Source organism: Lates calcarifer, unplaced genomic scaffold, assembly GCF_001640805.2.
Source record: "Lates calcarifer isolate ASB-BC8 unplaced genomic scaffold, TLL_Latcal_v3 _unitig_1912_quiver_963, whole genome shotgun sequence".
Lineage (NCBI taxonomy): Eukaryota > Metazoa > Chordata > Actinopteri > Centropomidae > Lates > Lates calcarifer.
This window is the reverse complement of record NW_026115842.1, coordinates 35,940-54,151: the sequence shown is the minus strand read 5'-3', so window position 1 is coordinate 54,151 and position 18,212 is coordinate 35,940. Positions and strand designations below refer to the sequence as shown.

Genomic DNA, 18,212 nt, shown 5'->3' with positions numbered 1-18,212 from the left:
ATGTGGGACAGGATTGTGTGAAGGTCAGGACAGTCACTGAGTATCAACCACCAAGCAAACCAAAAGGAACTTTAGTTGGTTATTATAGCAGTTTCTTCATTACAGTCATGTTCCCTGTCTGAACTGCTCAAGGCCAAGGTGAAATTTGATTGGTCGGCTGACACTGATTTTAAGGGGGGAGGAGTGACAGCCCCTGGCTAACTGTTTTTAAGTTGTCTTCAATGTCTGACTCTCAACTGCCCAGCAACCCTGAGTCTCAGGTGCCCAGTTGTGTCGAACCCTTCCTGTCCAGTCATCCTGAGGCCGGGCTGGCCACCAGCTCAGAGCCTCAGTTCTCCCGAGCCTCATTTGCCCTGTTGACCGCCCAGTCGACTGCTCCTGTGTCACCTGGTCTGGTTGACATCTCACCTGTTCCAGTGTCATGGGGTCAGTCAAAGTTTCATCAGTTCCTGAGTTATCTGTCCTAGCCAGAACAGAGCATCGGGCCCTGGTCGATATCCGGTTTCTTCCTGTGTCGGCTTTACACATGAGTTCTTGGATCAAAGTCTCGTGCCCCTGTGTTGACCACCACAGCTGACCTGTTCCAGCGTGAGGGTTTTTGGTCAAAGAGTTTCTTCTGTAGTCACCGCTCCCTGAACTCTAGTTGACGGTCTGGCTGACACCTGCACCTTATCTCCAGTTAGTGGCCCAGCTGACACCTGTACCTTGGCTCCTGTCTCCCTGCCCGACACAGCTCAGATCTACAGCTGACGCTGGTTATGGTCATGTGTCTGATGGGTACGTTTCAGTGGTCTGAGAGATCCAGAGGACCTGGACTCATTATCGTGGGCTCTGTGTTACCTTTGTCAGACACAGGTTCCAGTGTTGATGTCCGATGGATGGGGTTGGCAGACTACTGAAGACCTCCATCTTAAGGCAGGGCGTGTGATGACCCTCCCACTCTGCCTGCTTTTGCAGATAGTGGGAGTTGGGTGGTAGGTGGAGATGGGAGGCTCGTCTGCTCATACCTGCCCTGTGTGGCCTCCTTTTTGTTCTTCCTACAGTCAGTATGGCCCGCATCCGTTAGAGTTGATCCTCTGAACTGGTCATTTGACCTTTGACTTGGTCATGTACTCCTCAGTGTGCACATGGGTGATCTGGTTTGGGGATGAAAGGTTCCTCTGTATTGGTTTCTTATCACTGGATGATGGGAAACCAGGATGGGGATTCAGGCCATCTTTTTTAGATTTTATTCTTACTTGTACCCTGATGCGGTCTCTGGTTCATGTCTGTTTACCTCTCCCTCACCATGTTTAACCCCATCCCCCACCCCCTCTCGCCCACCCTGAGTCCGGTTCTGCGGAGAAGTGTTTCCTTGCCACAGCTGCTTAGTGCTGCTCATGGTGGATCTGTTGGGTCTCTCTCTGTAAATTTTATAAGATAAAGAGTACGGTCTAGACCTGCTCTATATGTACAGAGCCTCCAGATAACTTCCGTTGTGAATTGGAGCTATATAAATAAAATTGACTTGACCTAACATGAACTCTTTAACAGCCTGATCACAGATGCCATGCTTGATGTCGCTACACAAATCTAAAGTTTTCTTACTTGTCTGGTGAAGCTTGTGTCAGAGGTGGTTGCACTGGCTGCAGCAGGAATAGTTGTCCTGCCTCGCATGACGGTGCTGACAGAGTTGATGAAGCTGGACTTTCCGCCTTCCGACAGCCCGTACAGAAGAATTCGCAGATGTTTAATGTCTCCGTTTTCAGGCCTGTACTCCTGCACATACTGAAGATCCCTCTGTTTCTCTCTGTTAAAAAATGGATATTTCAGATTTAATGAATCATTTTAACAACTTATCAGCTTGCATTGATAACACAGACATGCAGCAAATAAAATGAAGTAAAACAAAATAAACAAAAACAAAACAAATGACCAAACTAAAGAAAGGTTAAAGTAAAACAGTGTGCACTTTTTGGTTTTTAAAGTTTCCTTCAGAAACTAAAGTTTTTAAAAATGAGACCAAAGGGTTATTTGATTTTAAAAAACACAAATCAAATAATTTCTGTTTGTATCATGAAAGAAAACTGTAACTGAAAACTTACCTTTTAAATTATTTTTTAAATGTGATTGAAACTGTGAGACTGTAGGGGGTGCTGTTGCTCAGATGTTCATTAGGATTAAAGTCAGTCAGTCTTTGAAACAGGTGAGAGAAAGTTAAATACCTGACATTAGCCACAGAAAGGTCACACTGTCTGATGACCGTCACTCAACACAAAGCACCTGACCAAATACTGAGTGACGTATTTATTTCCAGGTACAGGCTGAATGTGGCAGAACAGAGTGAAAATCATCAGAAACTGTGACTCTGTGCTAAACAGAAATACTCAGCATCTCAATGCTGTTGTGCATTATCTTTCTTTCACCTGTTTTAAAGACTGAATCACACTAAGAGCAACAACCACAAGCACAGGGTGACATCCATGCAACAGCGCCCCCCTGTGGCCACTCTTCATGGTGTAACACCTGCTGACTGGTTTGAAGAGATCAACAAACAAACATGGCCGTCAGGTTTGTGGATAAACTGAAGTGTATTCGCTGGTCGAGATGGAGGCAGTTTGTTGTGGTGTAGACATTAATCAGTGTGTTATGTGTTAACAGTTGGAGACAGCTGGTAAAACTGCACTTCTTCTCTTTATATACCATCCTCCACACTGACAGGTCCAATGAGTGGTGGAGTGTTAAAATGCAGTTTTAGTCTCATCTGGCTGCAGGACTCTGTGTGGTGTCAGGAAAGTTTAGGGTCTTTTACAGAGTCACCACCATGGAGGTGTGATGGAGAGCTGGACACTGAGCCAACACTCAGCCTCACTGCTAAAACTCCATCATAACAGAGACGTCTGTTAAACTGTTGGAGAAGAGAGTTTCAACAGTTTTACAGACGTCATCACAATATGGGCCAACAGGGGAAACACTGAGCACTGAGCATGGGTCAGTAAACTCACCCCCAAGATATTTTCCTCCAGGGTTCCTTAAAAGCTGAAAAGAAATGAGGAAATGTTTGAGGAGAAGTTCATCAACACAGATCATCACTGTGTCTTAATAATGAGAAATCAGGAAAAAGACTTCATATCTTACTGGGAGAAGGCGTAGGTTCAGGTTCTACAAGAAAAACATGTAGGAAACATGTAAACATGGTGTGAAGTCTGAACACAAAGTAAAATGAAAATACTGCAGAGTAACACTGACTCAGAGTTTAAACTCTGTTGAGTTTCTGCTGAATTTTCTTGTTTGAGTTTCTAAAATCAAAGTTTACAGTTAGAGAGAAACGCTGCAGCACCAGCATCACCTGATGTGGCCCTTACCAGGTTCAGACTCAATGAATGGCCACCACCAGGATTTCCCTGTAGAGAGAAAAGACGACATAAAGAAGATCATGTACAACATGTTCCAGAGCTGACATCTGAATGAACAGTGTGTAAACCAACAGCTGAGACTGCTGGTTAGAAAACAGTGACTCTCATTAGTTACTAACTGATTCTGAATCTGTTCAAACACTGACCTGTCTCCTGACCCTCGATCTGACTGTAGTTTTAATGATCAGGGACAATCAGCACTGCATCACGTCTCCTCTGGCTGCTTCACAATAAAAAGCCTCTGTGTCTGTTGCCTGTTGAAAGCTTTTATTGTGAAGCAGCAGCAGCAGTCATGTAACTCAGCTCTGAGGTGGTACAGACACACTGCACATAATGATCTGTTATCTGACTCGTCTTCAAACAAAATCTCACTTCAGTCTAAACAGAGTAGAACCATGTTTGCAGTGATCAACAACAACAGTCCATCAGTCATCACACCTCACTGAGTAAACTGAATAAAGTGAATAATGAGAAGAGAAACATCCTTACTGCGTCTGGCGTCGCTCTGCCATCCTCCTCCTCCTCCTGTTGTAGTTCTGCAGCAAAGTGGAGAACAGTGAAATCAGACTGGTTTTATATCGAGGTTCCTCCCTCTCTACAAACCATGTGACTTAAAATAAATCCATCGCTTCGTAGAAACATCTCTGGCTTTCACACACACACACACACACACACACACACAGACACACACACACACACACACACACACACACACACGCTCCCTTGTTCACCTATATTTGTGGGGACATTGATTTCTTGCAAGTCATGGTTTGAGAGAAGCTGTGTGATTTCTTCAAAGTCACATGAAACAGGAATCAGCCAATGATAACAGAGGGAGGACCCTTATATAAAGAGTCTGTGGCTCATGTTTGTTTCCACTTCTCTGCAGAGCTGCGACAGAGAGAGGATGAAGAGGAGACAGCAGCACTCAGGTGAGGATTCCTCTGATCACATTACTCAGTAAACAGTGCTGACACTCAGAGTGTTAGAGTTAGAGGCTGTGAGACTGGATGAGTGTCCAACGTTTGTGTCTGGAGGTTTTTTCTCTTTAAGACTGAAGTGATTCTCACAGGACAGATTGACTGTTCAGAGCTTTGAACATCAGGTACAGACACTGTGTGTCTTGCTGAGGTGAAATGAAGTGGGACCTCAGTGTGGTCACATACGGACCCCTCTTCTCTCATTTACCTTCCTGAACAGAGCGTCTGAACCCACAGGTGAATTCAGGTGCAGATGCTCTTTAATCCTTTTGAGAATTCAGTTGACCTCAACCTTTCAGGTTGATGTGAAAGTGGCGTTGATGACTTCAGTCAGCGACCTGTGGCTGAGATAGAGACCACCAAACCAAACTGTCATCCAGCAGAACAGACCCCCTCCCTGGATCACCCTCATCAAAACATTTCCCAGGAAAATGATGTTTGGCCTCGTTAATGACCGTACAAGCCAGGACATCCTGAGAAATCAGTGACAACAGAAACCATCTGTGTTCAATCAGGAATCATGACCCCCCCCCAACACACACACACACACACACACACACACACACACACACACACACACACACACACACTGTGAATCTGTCTGAGTTGGACTGAGCTGCTGAAACCCCTTTTACTGTCTTTTATTAATGTCTTTCAGACGACGTGTCTTCTTATGCAGTAGTGTCCTGCTCTGATCAGTGATTGATCAGGTGTTGATTGTCAATCATTGCAGCAATGTGTGCGATATCATAGCTGACAGACCTGAGACCAGCTGATTTGACTTGCAGGTATCTGAGCGACGGCCTCACATGAAATGAGGCCCCCATCTCATCGTGGACCCTACGAGCAGCACATGCTCTGTGTTTAGACCGGGTATCTGTATTTAAAGGTCTCATCCAGTAATTTTCCACTGTTGCTTACACACCATATTTACTGATTAATACCTCAGGCATCGTTGGATCATGAGCAGCGTTATTGCTTACAGGGTGAACTTCTGTAATCACACGTCACACCTGTGTCCACAGCTGAAGGTACCTCTGTTGATCCAGATGACCGATCACCAGATGATATGGAGACGACATCATCAAATCCTGATGGCGACACACAGGTGAGTTTACTTCCTGTTTGTAAGAAAACTTGTTTCACTCCTCAGCGGTGGAAAGTAACTGATTACATTTACTCATGTACTGTAACTAAGAGCAGTCAGATACTCGTACTTGAAGTATTAACACTTTATTATATTACTTTACTATATTACTTTTATTATGGACTCCGTACTGGAATGACAAAATAAGTTCTGGGTTGACTTGCGATTGGTAGTGTTGAGTGTTGATCTGTCCGGGATGTACCCCACCTCTCCCCCCCATGTCAGCTAGGATTGGCTCCATCCCCCATGACCCTTATGGATAAGTGATATAGATAATGGATGGATGAATCAAACCTTCTTCTGCATCAGAAACGAGTGGGGATATGTCATTGAACAGAAATGTAATGTGTATGTTTACTGCAGCAGCTCTGAATCCAGAAGCTGCTCAACCAGGTGAAGCAGTCGCCATGGTTCACCTGTGTGTCCAACACACACACACACACACACACACACACACACACATACACATACACACCTGGTCTAAGTCCTTTGTCCTGAATCACTTCTCTCTGTCCACAGGAGTCAGACTCAGACCATCAGACACTCTCAGTGGAGTGTCCAAAATGTGGGAGCAACATTCAGGTGCCAGTTGATGCTGGGGTGGAGGTCACAGATAAATATCAGCCAGCCTCCTCCAACCAGAACAGGACCTGTGGAGAGGTGAGAGTGAGAGTCAGGCTTTTACTGAGCTGTGGGATCAGAGAGAATCTGAAACATGAACGTTCAGAAACAGAGTTTACAGTCTGTAACAGAGGTGAAGAAACAGGACTAACGTGTCTGAACGTGGGAACATCTTCTTTAAACAGACTAGGACCAAGACCAGAGTTGATACTTGGACCTGGTTCTGGTTCTTCTGACCTGGTCTGGACTGAACTGAACTGTCTTGAGTACCAGCCTGTCTGGACCTCAGCTGATTGATCTGATTGATTTCTGTACTGATCAATAGAGGCTCTCTGGTCCTTCCTCCACCTTCATCTGCAGTAAACCTCCATCAGTCAGAGCTCTGGAGACTTTAATGATCCATACGTAAAACAGTTACAGTGTTCTGGTCTGTGACCTCCAATGTTTACATGTCTTCATGTCTTCAGGACTGGGTGTCACTGAGTGAGGACCAAGTGAACCTGGACGAGGTCTTACAGGAACTGAGAGGCTTGATACCAGATCAACTGTATTCATGTATGTACAATAATTTACATTTATTGTTCTAACATGTTATTTTGATAAAACAGCTTGAGATCTCCTGATTAGTCCTCAGGATCAGGATCACTGTGAACTCAGTCAGAGATTTTTTATGATGGAAGAAGCCTCACTCTGTGACACCACCATACATTAGTGTTTCTATATTTCAACAACTGCTACAGAGTGAGACCTCCTCTCTAATGCACCATCAGCTGATCTCAGGTCAGTTTCAGGAGTTGAACTTTGATCCAGATCAGATCAATCAGTTAAACTGATCAGTTTTGTAGCTTTGAATCAGGACGTTCAGTTTGGATCAGAGAGCTGATGGTTTAGTCTCTACAGCTGTTTCCTCACAGACAGACTGAATCTACATGGATTCAGTATCAGAGTCTCTGTCAGCAGAGTCTCTGTATTAAAGGACTCCGATCTGAACCTGATCAGGACTTCTCTGATCATACCATGTAAAACTTTAACACTCTCTGTCTGTTTTCCCTGCAGCTGCTGAACGTTTGGTGAACGACATGAAAAAGATCCCAGAAAACTCTGAACATCTGGTGGACCTCGTAGGTCATATGAAGGAACATCTGAAGAGTTTGAAGGAACATTTCAAACCTCAAAAATCTAACAAAGGTTATCACATTATTTATTCATTTATTCATCACTGAGAAACCAGCACACCACTCCTCTGAATACTCTGTTATATTTACACTGAATTCATGACCACGGTCAGGTCAGGAGTCCAGCAGGTCTCAGCTCAGAGAAAAGGTTCAGCTTTATTCAGGATCAGCAGACTGAAGCCGGCAGAGATAAACAGGACGTGAAGTCAGGGAGCAGCAGAGGTCGACAGCAGGCAGCAGAACCAGAGAGAAAACGGGGATTAAGGGATTAAGATGTTAACATCAGGATATTTTTTAAACATTTGGACACTGATTCTGATCACAGTTCTTCTACAGATGTCTGTTTATGTGGAGCTCTGTGGTTACCCATAACACCGTTCTTTGTGCAGGTCTGTGGGAATGTTCAGTCGATCTTCAGAGAGGATCATTAGGATTTCAGTTTTATTATTGTAAATGTATAAACATTAACAGTTTGTTCATCTTTCAGCAGCTAAATCTCCATCGTCATATTCATGCTGTACCTATAAAGTGAAGCTCTACAGTGTTGTCACTGGTAAAACCTTTGGTGCTGATGACGTCATACTGGAGCAAGTAAAGAATAAAAGATGGACAGCAACACTGATGGAGGTGACCACAGATCCTCAGGACTGCTACGTCATCATTGTCTTCTGTCCAATCACGTCTCGTGTTGGATCAGATGTGGAGGCAGCCATGAGACGTGAGGAAGGTAATGATCAGACGTGTTTCCACTTGTTCTTATAGTGAAATGTGCACAGCTCATTCATTCAGTCACTGTTTTTTCTCTCATGTTGTTGTCACGTCAGACTGTTTCATTTTCTTAAAATGTCGTCGCCCTCTTGTGGTAAAAATGTTTCAGTACATATTCCAGATTTAGCAGCAGAAACATTTCTCTTCACTGCTCTGCAGACACAGGACAGTTTTCATGTTTAATAAGTGAAGATAACACAGTGGACACATGAAGACATTAAAGGGTAATATTCTCTTTGTCTTCACATGAAGTTCATCACTAACCTCTGTCCTCATATTTCTGTCTCTCAGTGTCTCAGAGTCAGAAACCTGTCATCTTAGTGATGATGCATCACACCAGAGAAGTCGACTATTCACCTGATGGAAGAAAATGGTGTGAAAAGTATCGAAACGTCGTCTCTGAGGTTCATGTTCTCTTCCATGAGACTCAGCCGGGCTTACTGAGATGTGACAGGAATGATCAGGCATTTGAACAAATTCAAAATGAGGTGTACAAACACAGTAAAGGCAGACGGCCTTGGTGACTTTCTGGTCTGGATGTGGAACAAAAAGCAACAAACAATGAAGTAAAGAAAGCAGCAGGATGGTGAGATTCATGTTAGTGATCAATGACAGAAACAGAGAAACACAGTTTGACCTTCTCCTGAGTGAATCTGATTTAATATCACTGATCACAGCTGCTTCACACTGTATTTCTGCTCTATAGTTACTGAGTGTCTTTCCTCTTTTTATTCACATTTTCAGTCTGCACATAAACAAATAATCAAAGTTTTATCTGCTGAGCTGAGGATGAATAAACTCTGACATCCATGAAGAGAATAAACATCAGATCTGAACCTTCCTCACATTAAAACATTCAAACAGAAACATGGTTTCCCATCGTCTGATCTTTGACTGCAGCTCTGTTAATGACCTCCTCCTCCTCTTCTTCTTCTGTGGTGGTTTAACAGCAGCGACTGGAGACCCAGCTCCTCCAGCTGTTGATGGCTCAGATTGGACTCTGTACATGACACTGTTGACTGTTTGCCTGTGTGTTGGATTAAATGTTTCATCTCAGTGTGAGGTGATGTTTGACGTTTGTTTCTGCTGCTGACAGCAGCTGGAGTTTCACTAACTTCAGCTGTGAGTCTGTTTCCTGGTTACACCTGGTTTGTTAGATTTAACCCTTTAATGTCTGAGCTGTTAATAAGATAAGATGTGGTGCTTGATGACAAGATGACTGAGCTGAACTTTACATTTTATTTCCCTTTTGGTCAGAACCATGACGAGTTAAACAATGATTAAAAAAGTTCATGTTATTATGTTTTTCACAGCAGTTAAAAGATGATATGAAAAGATTTCATTAGTTCATATTAACTGACATAAACAGAATCAGAGAATGTAAAAATCAGATGAAATACATTATTTGACATGAGGTTAAAAACTGTATAAATGAAGTGATGAGTTTACTTTCAGATGGATGTATATTTCTCTGGTGTTGACATGAAGCAGCATCGACAGCACTGGTTAAAACATCAGTGTTTTCTATGTTTTTCTGATTCATTCAAAGGTTTTCCACCTGATGGTTAACACTGATTTAAAACTGATGAATCTGCTGAAGCTGAAGAAATGACGAGCTGTTTGGTGACTGAGTGAAATCCAGTTTAAAACTCTGGGTAGATGGAACAATCCTTTAAAGAGGTGAAGCTGAACAAGGTCACAGACAGAACTGAACATTATTGATTCATGGATCTTTATTCATGTTGTCTGTTTCAGTCAAAGACATTTCAGTGTTTTTAGGACTGTTTTTATTTGTTTTTTTTTTTTGTTTTTACTGTTTTAAAGTTATCGATATTATTATCAGTTATTATTCAGTCATTTTATTTGTAATGTTGCAGGTTAGCAGAGGTTAACCCTCCAGCCACTAGGGGGCCTCAAAGCTGAATGTTCAGCCTCACCTGAGGAGAATTAAACCCACCTGTCTTTATCTCTTATAGGCTTCAAAATAAATGTAGGAAACAAGAAGAAAATGAGCCGCAGGGAGAAGCTGTGCTTTGAGGTTTTCTGACATAATTAAGTCAAAATCGTTGGACTCCACTGTCGCGCAGTGAGTGACGTCAGCCGACAGGTATGATGGGAATGCTTGACAGGTAGCCATCATTCCCGTCAGTGAGGATGTGGATGTGAAACGGCGTCAAACAGAAGTTATCCTGCTGGGACCGAAAAAGAAAGTCAGAGGATGGAGGTGAGGCGTTTGTTAGTGATGTGGTTTTCCTGAAGGGGTTAATTTGTCCTGCTAGCTCGCTCAGCTAGCCTCAGAGTAGGGTTTGTATTCTCATAAACCAGCTTCAGTGTTTGCTTCATGAAAGGACTGAAGAAAATGAACATGTCACATGTGAATGGACTGTGCTGTCCTGAGACTGTTGGTGTCGTTGCTGTTGTTTGTTGTTGTTCCTGTCGTTGTTGTTGTTGATGATTCTTGCTGTTGTTCTTGTTGTCATTGTTTGTTTGTTGTTGGTGTCTGCTGTGTCTTCGTCCAGTTGAAGTTGTCTCACGTTGTTTGCCTCTTCACATTTCTTTAGGATTATTAATGATTCATTTCTTCAGTGTACTGTGTATTTTATCGGCCTCTCATTAGAAGTGTGCTGCTGCTTTAGAAACAACACTGGTTATTTATGAAGTGACTAATAAATATTAGACCTGTTGTTGATTATTTCCACTTTCTTTCTTTCTGTCCTTTATTATTGTTTTGTGGTGTGGGAACTTGTGTTGCTGTGGAAACTGGAGTTGCTTTTTTAAAACCACTCAGTATCAGTTTATTTACTGACGTATGGACGATTGTTGTTTTCTTGCTTGAGTGGCTGAACTGAAGAAGATGTTTCATTTTAATATGACAGGTTATCATGACTTTGGCCTGTAACAGAGTGTGGTGTGTTCATGGATCATCTGAGGGATTAGGACTCTCTCCATCATAGTCTGGGAAACTAGGGGCCCCACACAGCATCTTGCATGGGGTCCCCACAGAGCTAGAAACGGCCCTGCATGTTTGAGTTGTGAAGCACAGTGCAGTGTGTGATTGTCACAGGGTTTCTGTGTGAACTCTGTTTTCACTGACTGGGTTGAAATGAATCAAACAGTGTTGATGCAGAGTGGTTATTCTCTGGATTGAAGACGGCCGGCTTCGTTCAATATGTTTCCTTTGAGCAGATAAATAGAGCTGTTATGCATAAAGTGGCCACTAGGTGTCAGTGTCACTCTGAGCAGCAGGTCTGTGACTCTCACCACAATAACCAGGAGCAGACAGGAGGAGGTGAGTCCTGTGTTTGTATGAATAACATCATGTGGTTGTCTGCTCCCAGGTCTTGGATCTGTGGGCTCCTCAGTCTGAACCACAGCTGGAAAACATGGCTGCAGAGTCCAGAGAACAAATCAAATCCACCTGTCAGAGCAGAGCCAGAGACGCCTGCTGTCTGTGACTGTAAAGGTCAGTAACATCAGACGATGCTCTACACATCACAGACGTCAGCAAACATCATCCACATTATTTCTGATGCTGGAACAGAGTGACGTTTTCAGTTGTTAGCTTTTAGCCGTTAGCTCTTTAGATGTGTGCTAACAGTTAGACCACTGGTCCAATGTAAAGCACGTTTACTTCTACACATGCACAGGATCCTGATCCTGATCCACCTGCTCCTCCAGGATCCCAGAGGACCACGTCATCAATGAGGTGAGTTGATTGAGTCTATCAGCTGACCAGAGGATGGAGCAGCACCACACATGGTGAAGATGTGGGCTGTGTTGTTTAGTTGTTCACTCAGTGCAGCCAAACAGGATCCAGGTCCAGCTGAGCTCCAGGTCCAGCTCAGGTCCAGCTCAGGTCCAGCTCAGGTCCATCACTAGCTGATCATTATATTTCAGTTCCATCCTGTGAATATTGAATCTCTGTCTTTGTGTCGTGATAACAGGTGAACTCTGTCTTTATCTAAAGACCAAAGGCTCATTTCTCTGAATTATTGTCATCTGTTAGTCACTGTGAGTTTAGTACAGCTCTGAATTCTTCTCTCGTTTGTGTGTTTATTTACCACTGATGTGTTTTGTATCATTTGTTTTAGCAGTAGCATTGCTGGTAGTAGCAGTAGCAGTAGTAGTACCAGTAGCAGTAGTAGTAGTAGTAGCAGTAGTAGTAGCAGCGGTAGCAGTAGTAGCAGTAGTAGTAGTAGTAGCAGTAGTAGTAGCAGTAGCAGTAGCAGTAGTAATAGCAATAGCAGTAGTAGTAGCAGTAGTAGTAGCAGTAGTAGTAGTAGTAGTAGTAGTAACAGTCAGGGACGTGTGGTCAGGGGAGGCAGTCATCATCCTCACCTGCCATCATGAGATGTATACTAATGCTAAAATAAATATTTGTCCACTGATCTGTGCTATAAATGCAATTTCTGTATGATTCAAATAATTTCAATCATTTTTATAATCAAAATCGCTGTATTTTGCGTATTTCCTGTTAAATTACAGCGTAGGCAGCGAGGTGAGGCAGCACCGAGCTGTGCCTCACGTCAGATTGCGCAATCCCTTGTAAACTGGGTTGAGCGCGTGCCTTTTGCTTACTCAGTGTATGCTACCAATGTAATGCTTTATTAAAATGTTTTTATACATTGTAGACATTTTTATTATATGTCCTCACCTTCCATATAATAGGTAATGTATTTCACGTATATCACTTATTTAGTGTTAGGATCTGACATAAAGCCGCACTGAAAAGACATAAGGTGAGGCAGGCAGTAGCTCTGCTGCAATGAAGAGGGCGTATGTGAGCTCACGTTTATTCTTGTTCAGTGGTTGCTCTTCTTCTACGTAGTCAAGTAAAGTTCAATAGGAGTCTGTTATTTTATGTTTTGCTCTGACTGACTGCAAAAATGGATGTAATATCTCAGCTCAAAAATTTCTCAAAATTGGACTTTGAATCAAAACGTGAAGTAATAAATAATAGACAACCAACGCTGTGGTGCTGTGTCGCTTGTTATAGCTCTCTGTAGCATCCACCTTGGTGTTTTTTGGGAGGCATACTGAACCGCTATACATTTTACATTCTTCCTTTGCCCAATATGTACCTGCTATGTGTATGGAAAGAATGTTGATATGAGATATGAAACACAATTGGTAGTTGGCAAATACATTGGGTGCATATATTTGTAAATGTGACTCTGAAAGAGTCAGTGCCTCACCAGCCACAAACCTCACCACACGTCACTAGTAGCAGTAGTAGTAGTAGTGTTAGTAGTGTTAGTGTCCTCCAGGTTCTCTGGTTGAGTCTTCGTTCTAACAGATGAAACACTCACAGTTTGGACTGATGCTGTGATCAGCCTTTTCTCTGTTACCGTATGTTTCAGACGTCAGAGTTAAAGGATCATTGTCCTAAAGCTCAGCAGCAAATCATCTGTTGGACTCTGTGATTAAATGTGTTGACCAGCAGGAGGCGCTCTACCTGACAGGAAACTGAAAAGTGCTGACCACAGCCTTCAGCAGGAGACTGTACAGAGAACAAAGTGTGAGCGTTTGTTTTCCCCTCAGAGGACACTGACATGAACCCATGTTCACCCTGAAGCTCTGCTTCTGTAAATGACTTAAAGAGTCAGGACCAGCTTTAGACTCTGTGTCTCTGTTGGAATCAGCAGCTGCTGTAGAACTGAACTCAAACCCATTGAAGCTGAAACCCAGAGCACAGGTGACTGAATGAGTCCACCAGAGGGCAGCACCTCTCCTTCTTCTGTCATGTACAGAGGTCCAGCTCAGTCTGATCCTCTGACAGGATCAAAATACCTGAACCAGGACACAGACTGAGGCTTCATCCAGCTGTTAACCTCATTAACAGTTCCTCATGTCGTTCAGCTGAGGACTCAGAAAACACCAGCATCATGAAGTCCCTGTAACTGGGTTTAAACAGCAGAAAAGAATCAGCTGAGATAAGAAAAGTTAAACCTTTGTTCAGTCAGAAGAAGAGAGTTTAAAGTGACAGCTGTCACAGTCTGATCTGAGGCTGTTTGTAGAACAAACCACATTAAATCCTCACAATGCTCTGACTGACTGGGTTCAACACCAACATGTCCAACACTGACTGACTGACTCACAGGTTGTGTATAAACTGACCCCACATGACATCCTCAGTCTTATCTGACGTGTCCTTTGATTTGCTCATCAAATCAAATCACAAATCATTTGTGATTTGTTAAACCATCAAATAACATTCACACCTGTTTCCATCATATAATGATTATTATGAGGTGACACAGGAGCTTCAGTGCAGTGAAAACAAAGATTGGTTCTGTTCTAATCACTGAACATACAGCACGTGATATCAGTATGAATTCACAGAAAGAAACACAAATATCAGTGTGAGGACAGTCAGAGGTGGAAGTGGAGTTCAGGAGAACACTGAATGGTTTGATAAGGATGAACATGATGTGGATCAGATGCTGTGGCCTGATCTCAGTTAAACATTTGTGGGAGATGTTTTCAGACCGATCTCTCCACCTCCATCATCTCAACACCAATGGAGAGAATATCTTTAGGAAGAATCATGTTCATCCTCCAGTAGAGTTCAGAGACCTGGAGGCTCACGGGAGAACACCTGACTGAAACACTTTATGGTGGTTTAAGTACTTTTGATAGAAAGACTTATTTCAATAGTCCAGGCAGGTGGTGGTGAAAAAAGGAGGAACTGGCCTTGTTTTCATGTTAGTTTTTTAGATAAGCAACAATCAAATATCAAAGGCAGAGAAGAAGTCTTATTGTTGTAGATAGTCTGAGTCAAGTCCAAGTCTTCAGTCTGTTTCCAACTTAATGTCTGTCCACCTAACCCAGAAGAGAACCCAGACAGAACCCACGCAGGCACAGAGAGAACATGTAAACTCCACACAGAAAAACCTCGGGCTCGAACCCGGAACCGTCTCTCTGTGAGGCAACAGTGCTAACCGCCCAATGTTGGACTTATTGTCATCTGACTACAAGTGTTGCTGTGAAAGGTTGTGAGGAAATATGTATGGATTGTAAACAGAGTTTAAGTGAATCAGAGTGTCTGTTTTACATGAATATCACAGGCAACAACGATACAGAAAAGACCATTTGTCCTCAACAGTTTCCTCAAAGTTGTTAAAGGTGTTTGTGCCTGGAGTTGACAGCGTAGCCAATAAAGTTTTTTTGTAGGCCATCACCAAAGTCATATCAATGACAATGAGAAAATGTGGGAGAGATGGAGGAAACAGAGAAAGATGCACCAACAAAATGATCCTGTCAGGCAGGTACTGTATGACAGGTGTCCTCAGCTCAATAAAGCAGAATGTTCCTCTGAAAAGGAATGAGGAAATATTCAGCGGATAGTACCCTGCATTCCTACCTGGTAGGTACACTGCACTTCCTCCTAAAATCAAAAGCTCTCATGTATATTGTCCATGTTTCTGTGAGCACTCTGTCACAGGTGATTATCAGGAGAGTGGCTTTTCTAAAGCTCACACTGAGAACAGTATAAAATGAGGTGTATGGTGAAGTTTAGATTTTGGTGATGTAGTAATAACAGATCACACTGTTACAATGTGTTCTTTTAATGTTGTGTTTCCATATTTGTACTGCTGGATTGACTATGGGTGTAAAATACATTTTGAAGGCTAACATACACAGTACGGGTGAGGAAGAAATCAATTCACAAATGTCAAACATGGATTTTCTAAATGTTCATTGATAACATAATGTTGAGGGAACGCAAAAGGTGGAACTCAGAAGTGCAGCGCCCAGACAGTGTATGGTGTGCACGTAACAGAGGGAGAAATCCTACCAGAACCCAGAGTTTATGTTAGCCAGTACATGTTGGACTTTGGCCCGTATCCTGTTGTTGGCTGGGACATGAAAACATCATTGACTGAAATGTCCTGTGGAAAATATGGCAAATAAATATTATGTTGTGTGACATACAAAATATGTTGACAACTGAAAGGATAACTCTGGTGTTTTGGAATTTGGACTTTATTTTTCCATGTAAATGATTAATAGGGACAAAAATCTTTGGAATGGGTGCATTAATAATGAAGAACAGTTCACTGGGCAATCGCTACCAGACTCCACTGACAAAAAAATGATTTTTACTGAGGAGAACACGTGAACTGGAATATCACTGCCTCCATCTGTTAGTGTGTTTGTGCTATTGTTTGACTTTCAGTGGTGGAAGAAGTAATCAGATCATTGACATGAGGAAAAGTACTCAACATCTGACTGTGACATTGTACCAACCCAACAACCTTTCCACTATAATACTCTTCTTTTTCTTACCAGTATCTGTCTGTCAGAGTGACAGTTTCCTCCAGCAGAGGAGCAAAACCTGTTCTGTTCTGGGGAATCTGAGGCCTGTCTCCACCCAACTTTGCCTGTATAAAGGTTGAAAAGATAGAAGGGTTAGACGGGTGATGGCACTTGGAAACTCATTCTACACACAGGTCTCTTGAGTTCTAGTTTTTAAAGCAGATATTGCTGAATGACTGGTTGGCTGGTAGGAAACAAGCTTAGAAGCCACTGTGGTGGTACATCTGATTAAAATGCTGCAGAGGTTGAGTTGGGTTTGAAGAATGCTGGGGTGAATGAAGAGGTGTGTGTGTGAGAGAGAATAAATGTGTGTGGTTCACAAATAAACCTCTGTACAGTATCACTTGAAGGTCAGATAACAGTTCAAAACAGTGTCACCTCTCAATAACTGCATTATTTCTATGTTGACGTGTTTTCTCCAATAAACAATCGACAACAAATACGATTGTACTGGGAATACAGGCGTCCAATAAGAAACTCAAAGCAGTGAAGTAAATCCAACTGTGATGACTGAAATAAAACTGAGTACAGCTGTGATATCCAGTTTGCCTAAGTGCATGAACATCATGATCACGATTAGCTTTGAAAAGTGATGAGATTCTCTATGAACTGACCTGTTACTGCAGTCACAGGCTCTTTGCCAGTAACCAACCAAACACTGCAAAATATCATAATAATAAAGTATCAAACCTAAGTGTTCACTGAGAGTTGTCCTGGTTTCACACTGGTGTGTGTTTAAGTCCACTGTTATTTCAGTGATGAAGCGTAACGTATGCTAGTCACGATGAACTAGTAGATATCTGGTTAGAGAGGGGTTGTTTGTTTTTTTGACTATTTTGCTCCCCATTTGGACTTATTGCCATCTGACTACATCAAAGCGTTGCTGTGAAAGGTTGTGAGGAAATATGTATGGATGGTAAACAGAGTCTCAAGTGAATCAGAGTGTCTGTTTTACATGAATATCACAGGCAACAATGATACAGAAAAGACCATTTGTCCACAACATTTTCCTCAAAGTTGTTAAAGGTGTTTGTGCCTGGAGTTGACAGCGTAGCCAATAAAGTTTTTTTGTAGGCCGTTTTAAAGAAAGGCATTCTGAACAGAAACTTGCTTCCAAATGTTTGGCCTTGAGTGTATTTGTAAAAATTGCTGTCTTGTACTATAAGTAACAGTCATCATGTCTACTAGCATTGCTGTTGGCTTATACAAAACTAAATCAAACATAATCTTTACCCAGATAATCACTAATATATGTTTTTAACCCGTCTAAATCGTCCTAATCATTGTTTTAAATTTTCAAAGGCATTAAAAGGAGGTGGATTAATTTAGTGAAGAACCACGGTGATGGAGAGCTGAGGAACACCACTAACACCCGTCTCTGCAGTGACTGTGTAACTTAGTTTTACCAATTTTCATCTGAGACAACAGGAATTCACCAATAATCCACTGTCACTTTTGAATGAGGCCTTCACCCTCCGTCCTGCCGACATTACTCTGTCTCGGTGTGTGTGTGTGTGTGTGTGTGTGTGTGTGTCCTCTTGAAGACAAGAGATCAAATTGATTCGAGTAAGGCAGAAACACACTTGTTTCCATAATAATACACTTTTATTACTAGCACAGTTAGTTTATTATTAGTGTGACATTGTTAATCCTTTTTTTCCTATATTAATAAATCTCAGTAATATGACTGTATAAACAGTGCAACTCTTGAGTCCTTGAAGACAGACAGGTCATTTGATCAACAAAACTGGAATCTACACATTCTCCAAATCAATAACAAATTGTCCTCAGGCTCTGAACTTGACTC

The 18,212-nt window shown here is 42.3% G+C and overlaps 1 protein-coding gene and 2 long non-coding RNA genes across 3 annotated transcripts; 2 read left to right on the top strand and 1 right to left on the bottom strand.

The window, feature by feature from the left end:
* Window positions 1-1,703: 1,703 nt before the first annotated feature.
* On the bottom strand, window positions 1,704-3,383 carry LOC108891279 (uncharacterized). The gene is made up of 4 exons (XR_001962288.2): window positions 3,345-3,383; window positions 3,118-3,141; window positions 2,985-3,018; window positions 1,704-1,789 (listed from the first exon to the last, which is right to left on the bottom strand). It is a non-coding gene; the product is annotated as an uncharacterized LOC108891279 (long non-coding RNA).
* Window positions 3,384-4,241: 858 nt separating this feature from the next.
* LOC108891278 (uncharacterized) lies at window positions 4,242-9,648 on the top strand. The gene is made up of 7 exons (XM_018688389.1): window positions 4,242-4,327; window positions 5,401-5,483; window positions 6,042-6,182; window positions 6,611-6,698; window positions 7,200-7,331; window positions 7,806-8,045; window positions 8,378-9,648. Exons 1-7 carry the CDS (start codon window positions 4,261-4,263, stop codon window positions 8,608-8,610), a joined length of 984 nt encoding a protein of 327 aa, XP_018543905.1. The 5' UTR covers window positions 4,242-4,260; the 3' UTR covers window positions 8,611-9,648.
* Window positions 9,649-9,868: 220 nt separating this feature from the next.
* On the top strand, window positions 9,869-11,950 carry LOC127139625 (uncharacterized). The gene is made up of 3 exons (XR_007809876.1): window positions 9,869-10,310; window positions 11,425-11,549; window positions 11,734-11,950. It is a non-coding gene; the product is annotated as an uncharacterized LOC127139625 (long non-coding RNA).
* The last annotated feature ends 6,262 nt before the right edge of the window (window positions 11,951-18,212 follow it).

Coding starts and splice junctions, on each gene's coding strand:
- LOC108891278 (XM_018688389.1), top strand. CDS start 4,261: ATGTTTGTTTCCACTTCTCTGCAGAGCTGCGACAGAGAGAGGATGAAG. Junction 6,183..6,610: donor AGAACAGGACCTGTGGAGAG/GTGAGAGTGAGA, acceptor TCATGTCTTCAG/GACTGGGTGTCACTGAGTGA. Junction 6,699..7,199: donor ACCAGATCAACTGTATTCAT/GTATGTACAATA, acceptor TTTTCCCTGCAG/CTGCTGAACGTTTGGTGAAC.